We start from the raw sequence: 17895 nt of genomic DNA, 5'->3' as shown, positions 1-17895 counted from the left end.
AAGGGGAAAATTAAATTCTATGAAATGAGAAGACAGCAAATCGAATGAAGGACCATGAGTTGGCTTAGCTTAGATTTGGCTTAGATTTAACTAGAGCAATTATATATATTTTAATTACGGCTAACATATCGAAAATGTATTGAATTAATTCGGAAATCAAATTGATTTGATGTACGATTGCAGTCAGTAGATAGAAATTTGGTAGACCATCTATAATCTGATATTCTGTAGAATACCTGGAGCTTAAAAAAAATACTTTTAAATTCTATTATAAAGAATGTAAATCAATACAATTACAAATCTAAAACAGAGAACGTTGCAGCAGGGCGTTACTGACTGCGGAATATTCATTCACATTAGAACTGGGGATCCATCGATGGTAGCACCACTCGATGGATATTGCAGCTAGGGCTTAAAAACTATCGATGTTTTCACATTCGATAGTGAAAACAATCGATAGTAAAACGATTCATGGTGAAAACTATCGAATGTGAAAACCGTCTATACTATCGATAGTACTATCGAAAATTTAAAATAATTACAATTTTTTCTTAAAGTCTGCATTTACAGAACGGTACTAAAAAATGTTTCTGACTTCATTCACAGCTATTATTTATAACTGTTATATATATAGATATAAAACAAAGTCGGGTTTGTTCAAACACTTATAACTCGAGATCTGCTGGATCGATTTTCATGGTTTTTGATTTGTTGGATTTGTCTCCGCCCCGAATAGCAGAATATATCTTAAAAATACTGAAAAATTGACGAATACTCGAAAAAATAATAAAGTTTTAAACATTCTTTTAAAATTGTTTAAGCTTCGCGAATAAAAATCAAAATTGTTTATAATGTTTTAAAAGTCAATTTGTAACTTTTCCAAGGAAACAAAGAATTTCGTGCAAACAAAAATTAGAAAGAAAAAAAAAAGAAATAACTTCAACATGATATCTATAGTTAGGAGAATCACTTGTGCTTAAATGAAAACAACTTCATTTTGATGTTAACAAGACTCACTTATTGTGTAAGAAAAAAAAAATACAATAACTTCATTTTGATAACTTAACCTGGTGGATACTGACAGAATATGTCAAATATAAGTCAATTGATCAATAAGCCATTGATTTTTGTTCATAAATACCAAAGTGTTGACTATAATTGACTTTTAACTCGACCTTCGCACAGCGGGGCTTTTGCTCATTTCGCGTAGTAATCGACAGAGAATTCCTCCAGCTATAAATAGGCTAACGCACAAGGTGGTGCGTTAACAGAGTGCTTCACAGTTTAACCTCAAAAAAATTTACTTTTGTCCTAAAATGCATGCTTTTAAATGAAAAACTAAAACCTTTTTTGTTGTCCTTTTTTAGTGCACTTTGTGCGTTATGCCGATTTTGGGTTAGTTTTTCGCTGTAGAAGCCCAAAGGGGCACCTAGAGGCACTAAAAGTTTTATTGATATTAAAGAGGACATATTCTCAAGAGATATAGACTACATTAGGTAAAAAAAAACTACAAAATTTAGAGGTTTAATAAATTTAAACTAGCTCTTCAATGAATAGTCGTATTAACATAATTTTTTATTCATTGGAATACTATTAGACCTGGAGACTTCAGATTTACTGTGCAATTTACAGATTTTGGATACCACTCCACTTTCGCCCAATTGCATTTCAAGTACTTGTGTTTTGGAATGCACATACATTCGAACATTTCAATTGTGTTTTGAAAGTTTCATTAAGATCGTACGTCTAGAATACAAATTATTCAACAAATAAATTCGTATAATATTGCCCACATTGCAGCGCAGACCAAGCGCAGTTGCTGCTTACTGCGCAGTTAGCAGAGCGCGTTGTTATACGTGCCTCTGGATGCATGTGTATATGTATGTGTATGTGTATGTGTATGTGTATGTGTATGTGTATGTGTATGTGTATGTGTATGTGTATGTGTATGTGTATGTTATGTGTATGTGTATGTGTATGTGTATGTGTATGTGTATGTGTATGTGTATGTGTATGTGTATGTGTATGTGTATGTGTATGTGTATGTGTATGTGTATGTGTATGTGTATGTGTATGTGTATGTGTATGTGTATGTGTATGTGTATGTGTATGTGTATGTGTATGTGTATGTGTATGTGTATGTGTATGTGTATGTGTATGTGTATGTGTATGTGTATGTGTATGTGTATGTGTATGTGTATGTGTATGTGTATGTGTATGTGTATGTGTATGTGTATGTGTATGTGTATGTGTATGTGTATGTGTATGTGTATGTGTATGTGTATGTGTATGTGTATGTGTATGTATGTGTGAATAGAAGAAGTGCAGAATGATTAGAATATCAGTTTGGTGGGTTCAGGGTATCTCCTAGTCGAGTAATCTGGACTAGAGCCCTCTTACTTGTTTTGTATTCTATTAGTAACATTCCATTCTTTAAATCGTAGCCAACACTGCAAAAATTGGTGCAATATTTTTCCGAAAATTCAATTGACAAATGGAACATTTTTCACAAAAACTTGCTGATTTTTACAACTTTACCACTTTTCCAAATTTTTAAGAGCTATAACTTCAAATCTTTCCATTGACATTGTGTATTATGTACCTAACTTTTTATACTCATTCACGAAAGTATATTGGTTCTGTGCAATGTCCATCTTGCTGTCTGTCCGTATGAACGCAATCTATTTCGGCGCAATTGAAGCGATACTCGTGTATATCTCCGATTTATAAAGTGTTAAAATTTTCCCGATCCGCCTACTAGGGGAGTAGCAAATCGGAAAATGCATTTTCCGATATGCCACAAATCATATTAGTTGAAGAACTAGAAAACTGAAATTTGGAATGTGGATTCGCATCGACCACCCAAGATCACGAGCTATGGCGGATATATATACGCCCATTGGGGGCGTGGCAAATCGGATCAAACTGAATCTCCAAGAGTTTTACAGCTAGAACGCTGAAATTTTGCACGGAAGCTAATGTTATGATTTTATAACGAGCTAACGGTAACGGTAACGGTAACTTAACTGCAAAATTTGAATGCTTTGGGTCCAAAAATGTGAAAATTACAGCGTATTTTTCGATATGCCATGCCCCTAAAGAGGCTTAAAAATTATTTTTGGGTCATCGATACATATATCCATCGAAGCTTTCTGGTCTTGGGTGGTCAGCCCCAAAGCTTGAATTTAAAAAATCACTATATCTTCACGTCCGATTTGCCACGCCTCTAATTGGCGTAGACATATAATTAGGCTCATTAGACTTTATAGAAGCATCACATTAGCTTACGTGTAATCATTCAGTGTGGACAATATTATAAGAATTTACTTCTAAAATAATTTCTCTTGTAGTCAAATGATCCTGATGAAACTTTCAGAACATTATCATAAGGTTGAAATGTCTCTAGTTCTGTAAATTACAAAATCTTCGTATTCATCAATTGTATATATACAGTAAATCTGAAGTCTTTGGGTCTAAAAGTAATCAAATTAGGCTGAAAAAACAAAATCAATTTTTCGGTTATTCTCGATAAAAGCTTATCGGATGAGTTATCGAAAAAAAAAAAACGGACGGACGGACGGGCGGACAGACGGACAGGGCTATATCGACTCAGTTCGTCGCCCTGATCTAGAATGTATATACTTTAAGCGGTCTGCGATGTAAATACTCTGCCTGTTAAATACTTTTCACAAAACCATTATACTCTGATTTCCCTATTTCAATGGGTACAGGGTATAATAATAAATTATATTTTTTGATAGTGCAGGAGGCTTTTATTTAATAACTATATATATATATATATAAGAAAATATTATATATTGATCTTATCTGAATCAATTGGCAAGTTGGAATAGTTATTCGATAATAGGGTATATACGCGCTGTAATGACTTGCTAATGGCTAATGGAACAGCGAATACGGGATGTCTTCTAGCAACTTCGTATGCGACAGCCTGTGCATCGAGTGCTCAGACAATCATGATAAAGCTTTGATTATCGGGCTTACGCCGGATTTGGCCGAGCACTGTAGCATACTTATGAGAGCTGCTAATTACCTTCGAGTGCTCAAAACATATACATGGGTAGAGTGAGAAATGTTGGCTAAGTAATAATCCAACTGACAGACTGAGTGACTGTTAAAGTGTTGAAGTGTGTGCGACAGCAGTTAATTAATTAATGTCAGCAGTCATCGAACGAAATGAGAAAAGTTTTCCACTGCCTCGAGAACTTGGAAGTTACTTAAACATTTGTTAAGTCAGAGCGAGGCGTGCGATATTTGTCAATGAACTCATTAAGCAAATTAATAGACAAAGTTGCCAGCTGAGCACTGACAATGCAATGCGGTTCGACGATTCTGTTGCCGTTGCTGATGCTATTGTCAGTGAGTGGCTGTGTGCATGGGTGTGAAAATTTATTTGCTCTGCTGCTGTATGGCAATAAAATGGCAACGCAATAAAACCAAAGTCAACAAACAATTGCGTGCCACGCAGAAATCGATTATGGACGCCTCAAGGCAGGAGCTACTTTAGTGCGCTGCCGCCCAAAGAGCGCCCCAGTCACAAACACAAACACAATCACAGCCACAAGCCACGCTTTCGATTTTGCCATTGCCAATGGTCTTGGCCACCTGATGCCCCGGCGCTAAAATTGCCAACGCTGCACTATGGGGAATTTTGCCGTTTTTCGGGTATTTAGTCATTTTTGCGAAGTATGAAAATTTAGAATTTTTTTATGTTAACATCTTAATAAAACTCCAAACTTTAAGGTACTGTACTCAAAATGTTGAATGACAGTCCACTGTTAAGCCTAACAGCTGTTAAAGTCAGCTGTTATCTTCGAAAAGCATTTGCCTTCAGCTTACAATTTGTGGTAGCCGATTTTCAAATCATCGTTATTCAATGACCAGACATTATTTTTGAGAAATTTAAAAAGGATATGAATTTTTAGGGCTTCTACTATGCGTTGGCTTAAAAACCAATTGATGTTTGAACTTATTTTATTCATTTATTGTATAAATAGCAAATGTTGTCAAATTTCATTTCTTGTAAATAAAATTAAACTTTGCAAAGACATATAAAACAGCCACCAGGGCGCACAAGTATAATTCCAATTGCATGTTATAGAGTAATTAATTGGGATCTTAATGCCTTTGTCTCAATGTGCACTTTTGCGCACAACCAGCGCAAATCAATTTTTAGCAGGTGACTATGAGCTGAGCTGTGTGATATTTGGCTCAATGAAAAAGGCAACTATAACCAAGAAATAGTAATTTAGATTTTTTTTAAGGCGAAACTAAATAAGACTAATATTGATTCAACTTATTAATGATATTAAAAAAGCAAAAGCCGCTTTTTTGCCAAAATATAAATGCCAAATGGAAGAAATGCAGCAGGAACAAAAACTAGCTGAGAACTATGACAGCAAATGTTTATAAAATAATTGTTCATTTGAGGCAAATTATGGAAAATACTGTTCATCCTGTAGGCATTTTTGGCAAGGCAGCTTTTAATTTGCACAACCAGGTCTATAAATCAGACTAATTTCATCACGCATAGAAGGATAGCAGAATCCATAATTTCGCTGATGGTTGATAGAGCAATGGATACATCTGATCAGATTATTTCTTCAGCAAACCTTTAGAAACGAGTTTCAAAGCATAAAGGTCTAATGAAGTTGTACGTCTTGTATTATGTAAAGTTGAAGGCACAATTAAATCAGTTGAAGAACCCAAATTTTTTCAGCGGATCAATATTTCTGGCTGATCTGGAACTCGAAACTGAAGAAAACTAATATCGATTTTATGAAAGTTCGACTGTTATTATTTTATTACTATTACTTTAAAGTATTACTATTATTTTAAAGTATAAACAAGCAAAATTCTTAAAAAAAATAAATTTTTTAATACAAAATTTTAATTAATTTTTTTTTTGGGTGGGCGGTGACACGCCCATTTTTCTAAAATATATTTCTGATGGTATACATATTAATAATACAAAAACCGGATCAAAAAATCTGGCTTAGTTTTCAAGTTATTAATTAATACCCGATAATTTGGATTTTTCCCCATAGTGCGCTGCAGTTGGCAAACCAAAGCGGAAGTGATTTCCACGTATTTGTATGAGTGCTGTCGATGTATGTGTGTTTTCGTGGGGGTGGGGGGATTTTATGACCCTTGATAGTCGCTAGCGATTTGTTGCGTTGCATTTTCAATTTCGCAGCATGCACGTTCGCAACTTTGAATAATGCAATCGCAGAGCGGGCCCCAACTGCAGCGCGCACATGAACCGAGCCCGAACTCCAACCCCAGATTTAACTGGCTTTGACTGCGCATTTTGGCAGCTTATTAAGGCCATCCTTCTGCTGTTGCCGCTGCTGCCCGTAACCAGTAAGTCTTATTTTTATACCCTGAACCCATTTTCAATGGGAAATCAGGGTATAATAGTTTTTTTGAAATGTGTGTAACAGGCAAAAGGAGGCGTGGCAGACCCCATAAAGTATATATTTTTGATCAGCACGACGAGCTCAATTGATATAGCCCTGTCCGTCTGTCCGTCCGTCCGTATGAGTGCGTCGATCTCAGAAGTTATAAGAGCTAGGGAGCTGAAATGGCATGCATACTCGTGTGTACCATACGCAGTACAAGTTTATCATATTTTTTCGATAACTCATCCGATAACTTTTTATCGAGAATAATCGAAAAATCGGCTTTGTTCTTTCAGCCTGATTTGAAAATTTTTAGATCTGTAGAATTCAAATTTGTGTTTCATATAAAATTATTGGATACAAAGATTTTTTAATTTACAGGTTTTGGATACCACGCCTTTTCGCCTTTACCATATATTTACGCTCTGAAAGTTTCATTAAAATTGTATGTCTACAAAAGAAATTATTTAACAAAGAAATTCCCATAATATTGCCCACACTCCAGCGCAGTCGCTGCTAACTGTGCAGTCAACAGAGCGCGTGATTATACGTGCGTGTGTATGCATGTGTGCATAAAAGAAGTGCAGTATGAGTAGAATATCAGCTTTGAGATTTCAGGGTATCTCCTAGTTAAGCAGTCTCGACTAGAGCTTTCTTTTCTTTTTGATAATTTTCAAACATGAGCGCGCAGTTCGAGTGCAGTAGCATTTGGCATGTGGGACAGCTTGACGTATATGTATGTGGCACGTGCGCTTCTATATGTTACCCACTGTGTATGTGTGTGCGCGTGTGTGTGCTAGTAAGTGCCCAATCTGCGGCTGACGATTGCAATTTTGTGTACATTGCCTTAAAGTTTGGAGTTTTATTAAAATGGTAAAAAAATAATACATTTTAATACTGCGAAAAAACGACTAAATATAAAAAAAAAACGCCAAAATTTCCCATAGTGGAATAATGCGCCATACACACAAGCGCACTCACATACATATGCGACTGCAATCACAAGCATTCGCCCCTATGAAACGTACCAAAAACGAGGGCAGCAACTACAATAATAAAGCATACAAGCCTATTAATTTTTTAAATCAAAAGAGACTTCGAATGGCACTTGAGCACAAATACGGAATAATTTCACGAGTTACGGTCCGAAACAACTGGAACGATCCGAGAGAATCGTTTTTACTTTATCAAATCATTCCAGTTTACGATTAATTTAAAATACGTAGATGTCTCAAAGTAGATAACAAAAGGCAAAACTAGAGGTCAACATATATTATATATATATATATATATATATATATATTTTTTTTTTTTTTTTTGTTTTGTACAATATAATCCCCCTGAACTCATTTTCAATGGGAAATCGGGGTATAATGGTTTTATTGAAATGTATGTAACAGGCAGAAGGAGGCGTGGAAGACCACTCCACCACAAAGTATATATATTCTTAATCAGGTCGACGAGCTGAGTCGATTTAGCCATGTCCGTCTGTCCGTCTGTCCGTATGAAGGGTTTTCTAAAGCAAACACGTAAGAACGTTGTAGTCGGCCGTTACCTCAGTAGTCGGTACTCATTCACACCCCATCAGCAATTTAGTATCTAAGTTTAGTTCTAATACCGATTTGCCTTACTTCTGGTCAGTTGTTAGAACGAGCTAACGCTAACCCAACTGCAAAATTTGAATGCTAACGCTGCAAAAATGTTAAAATTTCAGGGTGTTTTTCGGCATGCCACGTCCCTAAAGAGGCGTAAAAATTATTATTGGGTCATCGATAGAAGAGGTTACTTGTAACTTAACTATTTATTTATTTATTCAATTCGAGCTTCAGCTTTCAGCTTCCGGCTAATATACTTTAGGTTATATAATCTTTTGCAGTTTGCCACGCCCCCTGTGGGCGGTATATCTTTCGAAGCTTTTTGGGTGGTCAGCGCGAGTATATATACAAAATTTGAGGTCTCTAGCATCAATACTGTCCAAAATATAGCAAAATTTAAAAAAAACACTATATCTTCAGGTCCAATTTGCCACACCCCTAATGGGCGTAGACATATATTATTGTTAGTAGTCTTTATATAATTATAGCATTAGCTTACGTGCGAAATTTCAGCGTTCTAGCTGTAATACTCTTGGAGATACAGTTTCATCCGATTTGCCACGTCCCCAATGGGCGTAGATATATCCGCCATAGCTCGTGACCGTGGGTGGTCGATGCGGATTTACATTCCAAACTTCAGCTTTCTAGCTCTTCAACTAATATGATATCTGAGGCATCGAATATCGATATTCAAGTCTCTAGCTTCAATCACTAACCAGAGAGCTCTCTGGTTAGTGCTTATATGAAGGACAGCACCTGCAGCATTTTATAATTAGCAAAAATATTTGAGATGAAACACCGGAAACACAGGAAATACATCGAAATCTATATTAAAATTTAAACTCTGGCCCTAATTGCAAGCTAATGAGGGGACCGAAATGTATGGACCTTTTACGTATTAACAAATTTTTTAATGGCTATTGCGATTTTTTATTTTTCTATGTTATCAGTTCTAATCGCATTTTTATGTCATAGCATTTATGTTACTTAAATATAATTTAATCGATTTCTTGTTCAATTATTGCAGTCACTGTGCATATTATTTTTAATTTTGTTTTAACAATGGAGTGACCGCAAAAGTTCTTGATATTGTTGCTGTGGTATGTGGCACATGGTACATGGCGCATGGTACATGTCACATGCCACATGCCACATGCCACATGCCACATGCCACATGCCGCACATAGTGGCTTTATCTCAATGCCAGCTCATAAATAAAATGTGTTAGTTATTTTATCATCAACTGGCAGCGATTTTGCATCGCGGTTACTGCGGCCGCAGCAACAATTTTATTATTAATTTGAAGCTGTGAGCTTTTCCCTGTTTAACTGGGTGCATGCCTAATAAGCAAATGCAGCTGACTAGACGACGCTAATCAAATACGGAATTAACCGCACAATGGAGCGACAGTCAGCATCACCACGGTGAAGTGTGTCGCGGAAGCGGGAGAGCAAAGATAAAAAATCTCTGGAATTCAAAAGAATGCTTTCATTTTGTCTACTTTTCTTTAGATATGAATTGAAATAAAGCAACAAAGCGTAAAAGAGAAATGGAAGCTTGAGCTGGCCCCAAAAACCCCACAGCCAACGGTGAACTCGCATTTACCACCAGCAATGACTATAGCAGCGAATGCAGTAGCAATAGCAGCAGCAACAGAAGCATGAGCAGGAGCAGGAGCAGCTGCTTTTGAAATTGAAGTGGCTGCAGTGCAGCTGCAGGCGCTCGGCTTCTGGGAACTGCGATGCGTTAAGTTCCTGACTTTAAAATAATATACCCTTGTGTTTTTTTTTGTATGCTTTATTTGGTGTGCATGGCAGGTAAATTGTTTAAAATTAATGCGGTGCAGACAACGGTTAAAAATGCATGCATAATTTCCTCCTTTATTTTTTTTATTTAACTTAATTTTTTATGCTCTTAACGCATTTAACTAGCAAACGGCACACGGAACACAATGCGAATTCACTTGCCATGGCCATGGCACATTAATCCCAGATAAAAACCCACTTGACTATTAATGAAAATTAAACGATTTTCGAGTGGCCGCAGTTAAGAGAATATTATGGAAAATTAAATCGCGGGCACATGCAAATGAGACGGCAGCAAATACTCATTAATACATAATCAGCGTTGTAAAGAATTGATAGATCGTACGACTCAACATACCATAAAACATTATATATACATATATATATATTTTATATAAATATTATATTTTATATAAATATAACTAAATATAAAGCCAGATGAGTAATTGTACACGTGGTCCACAGCATAAGTCATAATAAATACATGAGATACGAGAAACCGTTGATTGAGTCCAGCAAGGCAATTTAGGGCGATTTTTATATCATTAGCTGTTTTTATACCACAGCTATCAAGAGCTCAGGCAGATAATTGAAATGTATTTTATTTATTTGAAAACCAAGCATGAACAGTCTAATATCTAGGCACCACTGTTCACCATGAACATACACATAGTGAAAAATAGTTTTGCGATAGAGAAAATAGATGAGGATTAACAAATGGGGACTTTAAAAATACGCAAATGAACGCTGACCTTGCAACCTCATCTTTAGATTGAGAATTGAAATGAGTAGACCAATGCTGATCCTTACCAAATGAGCATCATTATTACGCTTTTTTGACCTTCAAGCCTGGGGCTAACAGATTCCTCATGCAACGGTTTATCAAGTTGGAGATTATTTATATTAATATTCTTTCATAATTTTCGCTTTGACCTGCTTCGCCTAAAATTCGCGATCTCGCATCTCGTCTTCTGCTAACAATATTCTCATTTTATTATCGATGGCATTTTTTATTACTATCGATACCTAGCTATAAGTATATTGATATTTAGCCATATCCTTGAAACGAATTTAATATCAACTATTGCTGAATCGCATTATTACATTCAAACATTTCACACAACTTTTTTAACCAATCCTTCGGGTAGAGCAGAACGAATGCCCCATGGAAATATCCATACAACTAATGACTGGCACTTAGTGGCGGACATAAATTTCGTTTAGTTGCTAGTTAAACAATGACCCAAGGCTACTGTAGTTGCTGCGGATGCAAATGTGGGGCAGTTTGCACATTTTAATTACGATTTTCAATTACGGCAGAGATAGCAGCGATACACAAAACCAATTTGCAATTGGTGCTGGCTAAAATCTCACTCGATTTCTCTTTGCTTTGCATTCGCACACAGATATTGCTGTATCCGGAGGAGGGCTGGGCGCGCACCGCCTCATCCAGTTACTGGACCATCACGCCCTGCTGGTGGCAGCCGAACCGTTGTCGCATTGTAGAGTGCGCTGGCACGCAGCGGCAGGCGACCAAGGCCAGGATGCTGCCCATGGACCAGCAGGGCTCTCTGCTGATTGCCGGACACTTTCGCAGGCCGTCAATAACAGCGACAAGCGGTGCTGCAACAGTCGCAACAATGACAGCAACAACAACGCCACCAACAACGGCTGGAGGGACAACAGCAGCCGCAACGGCAGCGGCAGCAGTCGGAGCAGCAGCAGAAGCCATATCTCGAGGAGGAGGAGGAAGAGGAGGAGGAGCCGCTACTGCTAGCCCAAATAGTAGTTCGCAGTCAAAGTCGAAGTCACAGTTGGCATACAATGATGAGTTCAAGCTGTATCTGACATCGAACATATCGATGGAGGACTACAACATGGGCTACTGTCTAACTGGATTCGTCGAGCGTCGCTGCCAGCTGACAAACACCTTTCAAATGACGCACTTTGCTGTTATCAAGCGGCAATGGCCGCCACCGCCGTCCAAGCTCACCAACTCATAGGCATCCTGGCATCCAGGCCCCCAGTGATCCCTCTAGCCACGCCCACTTAGTACGTAGCAACATTGTTGAGTATACACTGTGCATACTCTCTATTCTCTAACCTAGCCATTAAGTAGTGAAATTTCGCAATGCTGTGGCCAACGTGATAGCAGAAAAAATGCAATACGAAAAGTGCAGCATACTTTTCAGCGCTGCGTAAAAATATTGAACTTGTAGAAACCGCAAGCGCTGGGCACTTTGTCGCCACATTTTTTATTTTTGCTATAACAATTTCTATATGTGTACTAGTGCGTAATTTGTAATTTTAACTAAATGCTCTAAACGTGCTTAATTCGTGTGCTTTCGATGTTGTGCAAACAACGAAACTGAACAAAACAAAAAACAAAACTTTAAAACATTAAGCAGTGTAACATAAAATCAAAATATTCAAAAGCAGTATGCTTCGGTACACCGAAGACGGAATACCCTTGCAGGAATTTCATTTTATTACATTTATCGCGAATCTTGGTCATGTCGAAAGGACCAATGCAAGGGTAGAACTAAAGCCGAAAACAAATAACTGCAAAATACAAATACTAGCTGCTTTTAAAAGCTAAAATACAACTAAACCGCTTTGCCGGCCAACGCACACGCACAAATACACACACATTGCATTGCACACTCACTCACACACACTTACAAACACACATTCCATTAAAGCCAGGGCAGCTACTTAATGCTTAAAAAGTGCAACAAATTGAAACTTGTGCTTGTCGAAGCATATGATTGTGTGCCAAGTAGAGTTTGTGTGTGTGAGTGCATGAGCTTTTTTGTGTAAGTATTTGTGATTGTATGTCCATGTTTCTCTCAACTACGTAAACCACCATGTTCAAGCGTATTGCCTTTAAGCTTAAAATATGCGCAGCTTAACAAACAAATTTTTCTGTTATTTTCATTATCATCATCAATTAATACCGGCATCACATGGCATTAAGGCCAACACAGTTTTTCGGTTCACACTTTATTTGAAATACGAAATTTCATTGTAACCATTTTAGATCTATTTTTAAGGCTTATTTAATGCTCATTAATTGAATTAAAATTTCATGTAACAGGAAATATTCATAAACAATTAAATACAAATTTTAATTTATATTTACTTTTAGATTTCCTAGCATACATACTATGTTTTTATATTTGAAACATTTCTGATTCCACGAAAAAGTGCTATTGGTCTCTAGCTCTTTACTCCACGTTATACTCTACTCAAGACAAATCTGTCAAAATTTTCACAAACACACACTCTCACATACTCTATTTCTGTCTCTATCTCTCTCACTTTTTGAGCATAAACCGCAACGTATATCAACAATTCGTCCAATAATTGGAGTCTTTCGGCGCAACAAATGGCGCTCACGCCAAACAAGGCCGAAACTCCAATTGCCAAAACCCTAAGTGTTAAAAACAAATGGTAAAAGAAAAACGTAAACCAAAGCTATTTAAGACAAAAATAAAGCTACAGCTAGGCTAAGTGCTAGACATTAATAAGAACTTTGATGAACAAAATAACAAAAATATTTACAAGATAGATTATATATATGATATATACCTATATAAGCTATTAATATGATTAACTATTTATGTGTGTGTAGGCTTGAAGTGAACTCAAAGTTTTTGCCATACTTGTATCGGTGTGTTTAGATATATATACCATATATATGTATATATGCTAGGAACTCAATCACTAACATTTTTTGCTGTTGGGCATTGCTCGCTTTTAGGCGCTTTTACACGCAGATGAAACCAAAGAGAAAAACAAATCCAAATCAAAAATATATATATATACATATATATGAAAAAATACACATTTATTTATACAAATATTATTATACAAGGCCTATAATAAAAGCGCTATCATTTGCTCTTACCCACAGCCTGTCCCAGTAATTGATATTCAAGTATCAGGTACCTGCAAAGAAACACAAATAAATTATATTAATAAATGTGAAACAAATTGCCAAAAACGGAAAATAGAATGCAAATATTTGAACAGTCCCAAGTCCAAAAATTTAACCACGTAGCACCTATACAACTAATTATTATTTTTCTAAATATACAGAATCAAAATGTTTTCTATTATACAACTCCCATGGTACATACACACATACAGGCACACGCGTGCAATTTAATGTTGTTGATGTCTATGTGTCTAGGTGAATGCGTCTTGGTGTGTAGCATATTTATCAGCGCTTATCTTAGGGCCGTACTTCAAACTTAAATAATGAACTAAAAAGAGAAAAACATCAAAGAATAAACATAGAAAATACAAGAAAATATAAAATCATTCGTGGAGGACACGCACTGAGCTTCTTTCTAGCGAACGGTAGAGTAAATATAAATAGTTTCCAACTAGAATCATTTTAAAAAAGCAAGCAGAACAAGTCAAGCATGTGCGCTGCGTAGAGGGGCATCAAATTACAATTAATTCATTAAATTAAGCTTGTATTAAATTAATTACATGAATGGAAATGGAAATGGAAATGTTTGTACAATTAGGAAGCATTTGGCGGCAATCGAAAATTACTGCAAATACAAACTAAAACTCGATTACTAAACTGAAATCAGAAAACAAATTTAATAGCAACCATTAAAAGAACAGAACAATTAAAAGTACTATAAAATGAACTAACAGGTAATACCCTGTAGCCAGACTTTGAAGTTTATTATTGACTCGGCCTTTGGGTTTTGTCGTTTCCTTTAATTCCATATATATATATCTCATTTATTTAATAATATTTAAAGAACTTGAAGTCATTATCAGAATCATAAAAAATCCAAGATATTCTGAAAATATTATAAGCATGAGCCTAATACTCAAAGTTTAGCAATAACCAAATAACCAAAATTTCGACATGTGTCCCTTTCTGGGACAGGGTATCACTTGGTAATAAAAAGTAAATGTAAGTATTTTCTAATGAAACGTTGTGTGCAGAAAAGCAAGTGAAGTAGCTGTGGCCCGGTGCAAAAGTAGAAAATTCGAAGAATGTATTATAATAATCAAAAGAAATCTAACTGCATAGAAAATAAAGCAAACATCAAAAACTAAGAAAATTTATGTTTTACTTCTACGAAAAACAAAATCCTTGAAATGTGAGTATAATGTATTATTTATTATATTAATAGCCCTTATTAAGAACGTAATCACTAATTATTTAAAAAGGAGAATTTTTGGTTTTCATATTATTGAATAGTTTTACTTTCTAACTCTGGGAAAAGTTCGGATAATTCCAAGCATATGGAAAAAGACTGGACATGGTTGCTCTTCTCAGCTTATACTCATTCACGAAAGTGAATTATTATACTCATTCACGAAAGTGAATTATTATACTCATTCACGAAAGTGAATTAGTATGTATATTGGTTAAGCAATGTCTGTCTTGCTGTCTGTCCGTATGAACGCAGTTTTTTCAGCACTATTGAAGCTAGACACTTGAAATTTGGAACACATACTCGTGTATATCTCCGATTTGAAAAGTGCTAAAATTTTTTCGACCCGCCCACTAGGGGCGTAGCAAATCAGAAAATGAATTTTCCGATATGACAGAAATCATATTGATAATTAGAAAGCTGAAATTTAGAATGTAGATCCGCACCGACCACACAAGATCACGAGCTATGGCGGATATATATACGCCCATTGGGGGCGTGGCAAATCGGATAAAACTGTATATCCAAGAGTTTTACAGCTAGAGCGCTGACATTTAGCACGTAAGCTAATGTAATGATTCTATAAAGTCTACTGACATTATATTATATATTAGGGGGTGGCAAATCGGACCTGAAGATATAGTGATTTTTTAAATCCTACTTTCCTTGGACACTATTGATGCCAGGGACCTAAAATTTTATATTTGTGGCAAGCCGCAAAAGTTTATATCTCCTAAAGTATAATAGCAAGCTAGATAATTAAGGTACTAGTAACTTCTTCTATTGATGACCCAAAAATAATTTTTACGCCTCTTTAGGGGCGGGGTATTTCAAAAAATACGCTTTAATTTGCACATTTTTTTTAGCGTAAGTACTCAAATTTTGCAGGTGAGGTACCGTTATCTCGTTCTAAGAACTGACCAAAAATCAGGTGTCTACGCCCAGTAGGGGCGTGAAAAATCTGAAAAACCTGTATATTCTACAGTATTAGAGCGAAACTTAACTACTAAATTGTTGATGGGATGAATGAATGAGTGTTCCGCAGTCGGTAACGCCCGACTGTAACGTTCTTAGTTGTTTAATTTGCCAGAGCTGCAACTTCATTTAACTATTCCTATTTTGTTTTCTTTTGCTCGTTTTTATTGCCGACATTTCAGCTGTTTTCTGATTTCGATATGTATATTAATTAAATTGATTTTATATGTGAGCCACGTTTTTTAGTTCGCTTCGCTATCTATCGCTCTCTCTTCCTCTCTGTCCCTCTCTGTCTTCACTGCTTTCAAGCTGAATACACTAACAAAGAGAAAAGCAAACCGAATTCGCATTTCAATTACAATTTCTATGGCAGCAGCGCTTTTCATAATTATATCTCCAATCGGAAAACTCGCAATTGCAGTTTTCATTGCCGCTGCCGCATGTGGAGCATCGCTTTGTTTGCATGGGAGCTATGTGGGATGCGCGTTTTTGTTTGATTTATTTGTTTCAATTTTTGCGCAATTATGTTTATATTTACATGCGATATATGTGATCGATCGGTCGGACTAGATATGTAACACAGTTTGAATTTCCCTCGTTTTTTATTAAATCAACATTATATTATTTTATTTTCCTTGCGTTGTGTGCTGAAACTGTTTGTCCTTTACAGAGACATGCTGCAAATTAAAGAGGTCTACCTGGGGACAACGCATTTCAATTAATATTCGTTTCATCTGAAAAACTATTTTTGATTTAATTTGTTATACCCTGAACCCACTGAAAATGGAAAATGAGGGTATAATGGTTCTGATAAATGTATGTATAAGGCAGAAGGAGGCCTGATAGACCCCACAAAGTATATATATTCTTAATAGGCGTGACGAGCTGAGTATATATACCACGGATATCGAGTTTTGCTTCGAAAATCGAAAAATGACCCCGTTATTTTGTTATCGATTGAAAACATTATCGAAAACCAGTAAAAGATGTAGACGACTTCCAACTATCCAGGAATCCTTATCAGGGCGTTTGGAGTACAAATAATAATCATAAACAAGATTTTAAGTCGTTCTGTAAATATTAATTTCGTAAGTAGAACGTAACAATATGTTTAAGAATTTCATTTTCAGAACATCTGTAAGAATTTGTATACCCTGCACCCATTTTCAATGGGAAATCAGGGTATAATGGTTTTGTTGAAATGTATGTAACAGGCAGAAGGAGGCGTGGCAGACCCCATAAAGTATATATATTCTTGATCAGGGCAACGAACTGAGTTGATTTAGCCCTGTACGCCTGTCTGTCCGTCTGTCCGTCCGTCCGTATGAGTGCGTTGATCTCAGAAGTTATAAGAGCTGAAATTTGCCATGCATACTCGTGTGTACCATACTCATCCGATAACTTTTTTATCGAGAAAAAATCCGAAAATTCATTTTTTTTTTTCAGCCCAATTTGAACACTTTTAGTCCTGGATACTTCAGATTTACTGTGTGTATACATATAATGAATACAAACATTTTGTAATTTACAGGTTTTGGATACAATGCCCACGTCGCCACCAATTCGTAAAAAGTACTAGAGACTTGTGCTTTGGGATGTACACACATTTTAGCAATATGATCCCCCTGAAACTTTCATATATATAGTCCATCTACAAGAGGAATTATTCAACTAATAAATTCTCATAATATTGCCCACACCGCAGTGCAGCCCAAGCGCAGCCGCTGCTTACTGCGCAGTCAGCAGAGCGCTTGATTATACATGCGTATGAATGCGTGTTTATGCATAGAAGAATTGCAGAATGAGTAGGAGGAGGGTATCTCCTAGTCGAGCTAGGTTGTATGATGCCGTCTCTAAGGTATTCATCTAACATTATCTGTAATTTTTCCTTTTCAGTGTATGATAACCT

General features: G+C 36.2%; 1 protein-coding gene across 1 annotated transcript in view; it reads left to right on the top strand.

Moving 5' to 3' along the window:
- The window catches only part of LOC108616875 (uncharacterized), a 33910-nt gene extending 18995 nt beyond the window's left edge, over positions 1-14915 (top strand). Inside the window, exon 2 of the mRNA XM_089470258.1 lies at positions 11229-14915. Within this exon, the coding sequence (XP_089326384.1) occupies positions 11229-11825 (597 nt within the window). The 3' untranslated portion in view covers positions 11826-14915. The remainder of the gene's footprint in view (positions 1-11228) is intronic.
- Positions 14916-17895: the final 2980 nt, after the last annotated feature.

This window comes from Drosophila arizonae, chromosome 5 (assembly GCF_054131065.1).
Source record: "Drosophila arizonae isolate 15081-1271.41 chromosome 5, UAZ_ARI_1.0, whole genome shotgun sequence".
NCBI lineage: Eukaryota > Metazoa > Arthropoda > Insecta > Diptera > Drosophilidae > Drosophila > Drosophila arizonae.
The sequence above is the reverse complement of the archived record's forward strand: the minus strand, read 5'-3'. Positions and strand labels throughout refer to the sequence as shown.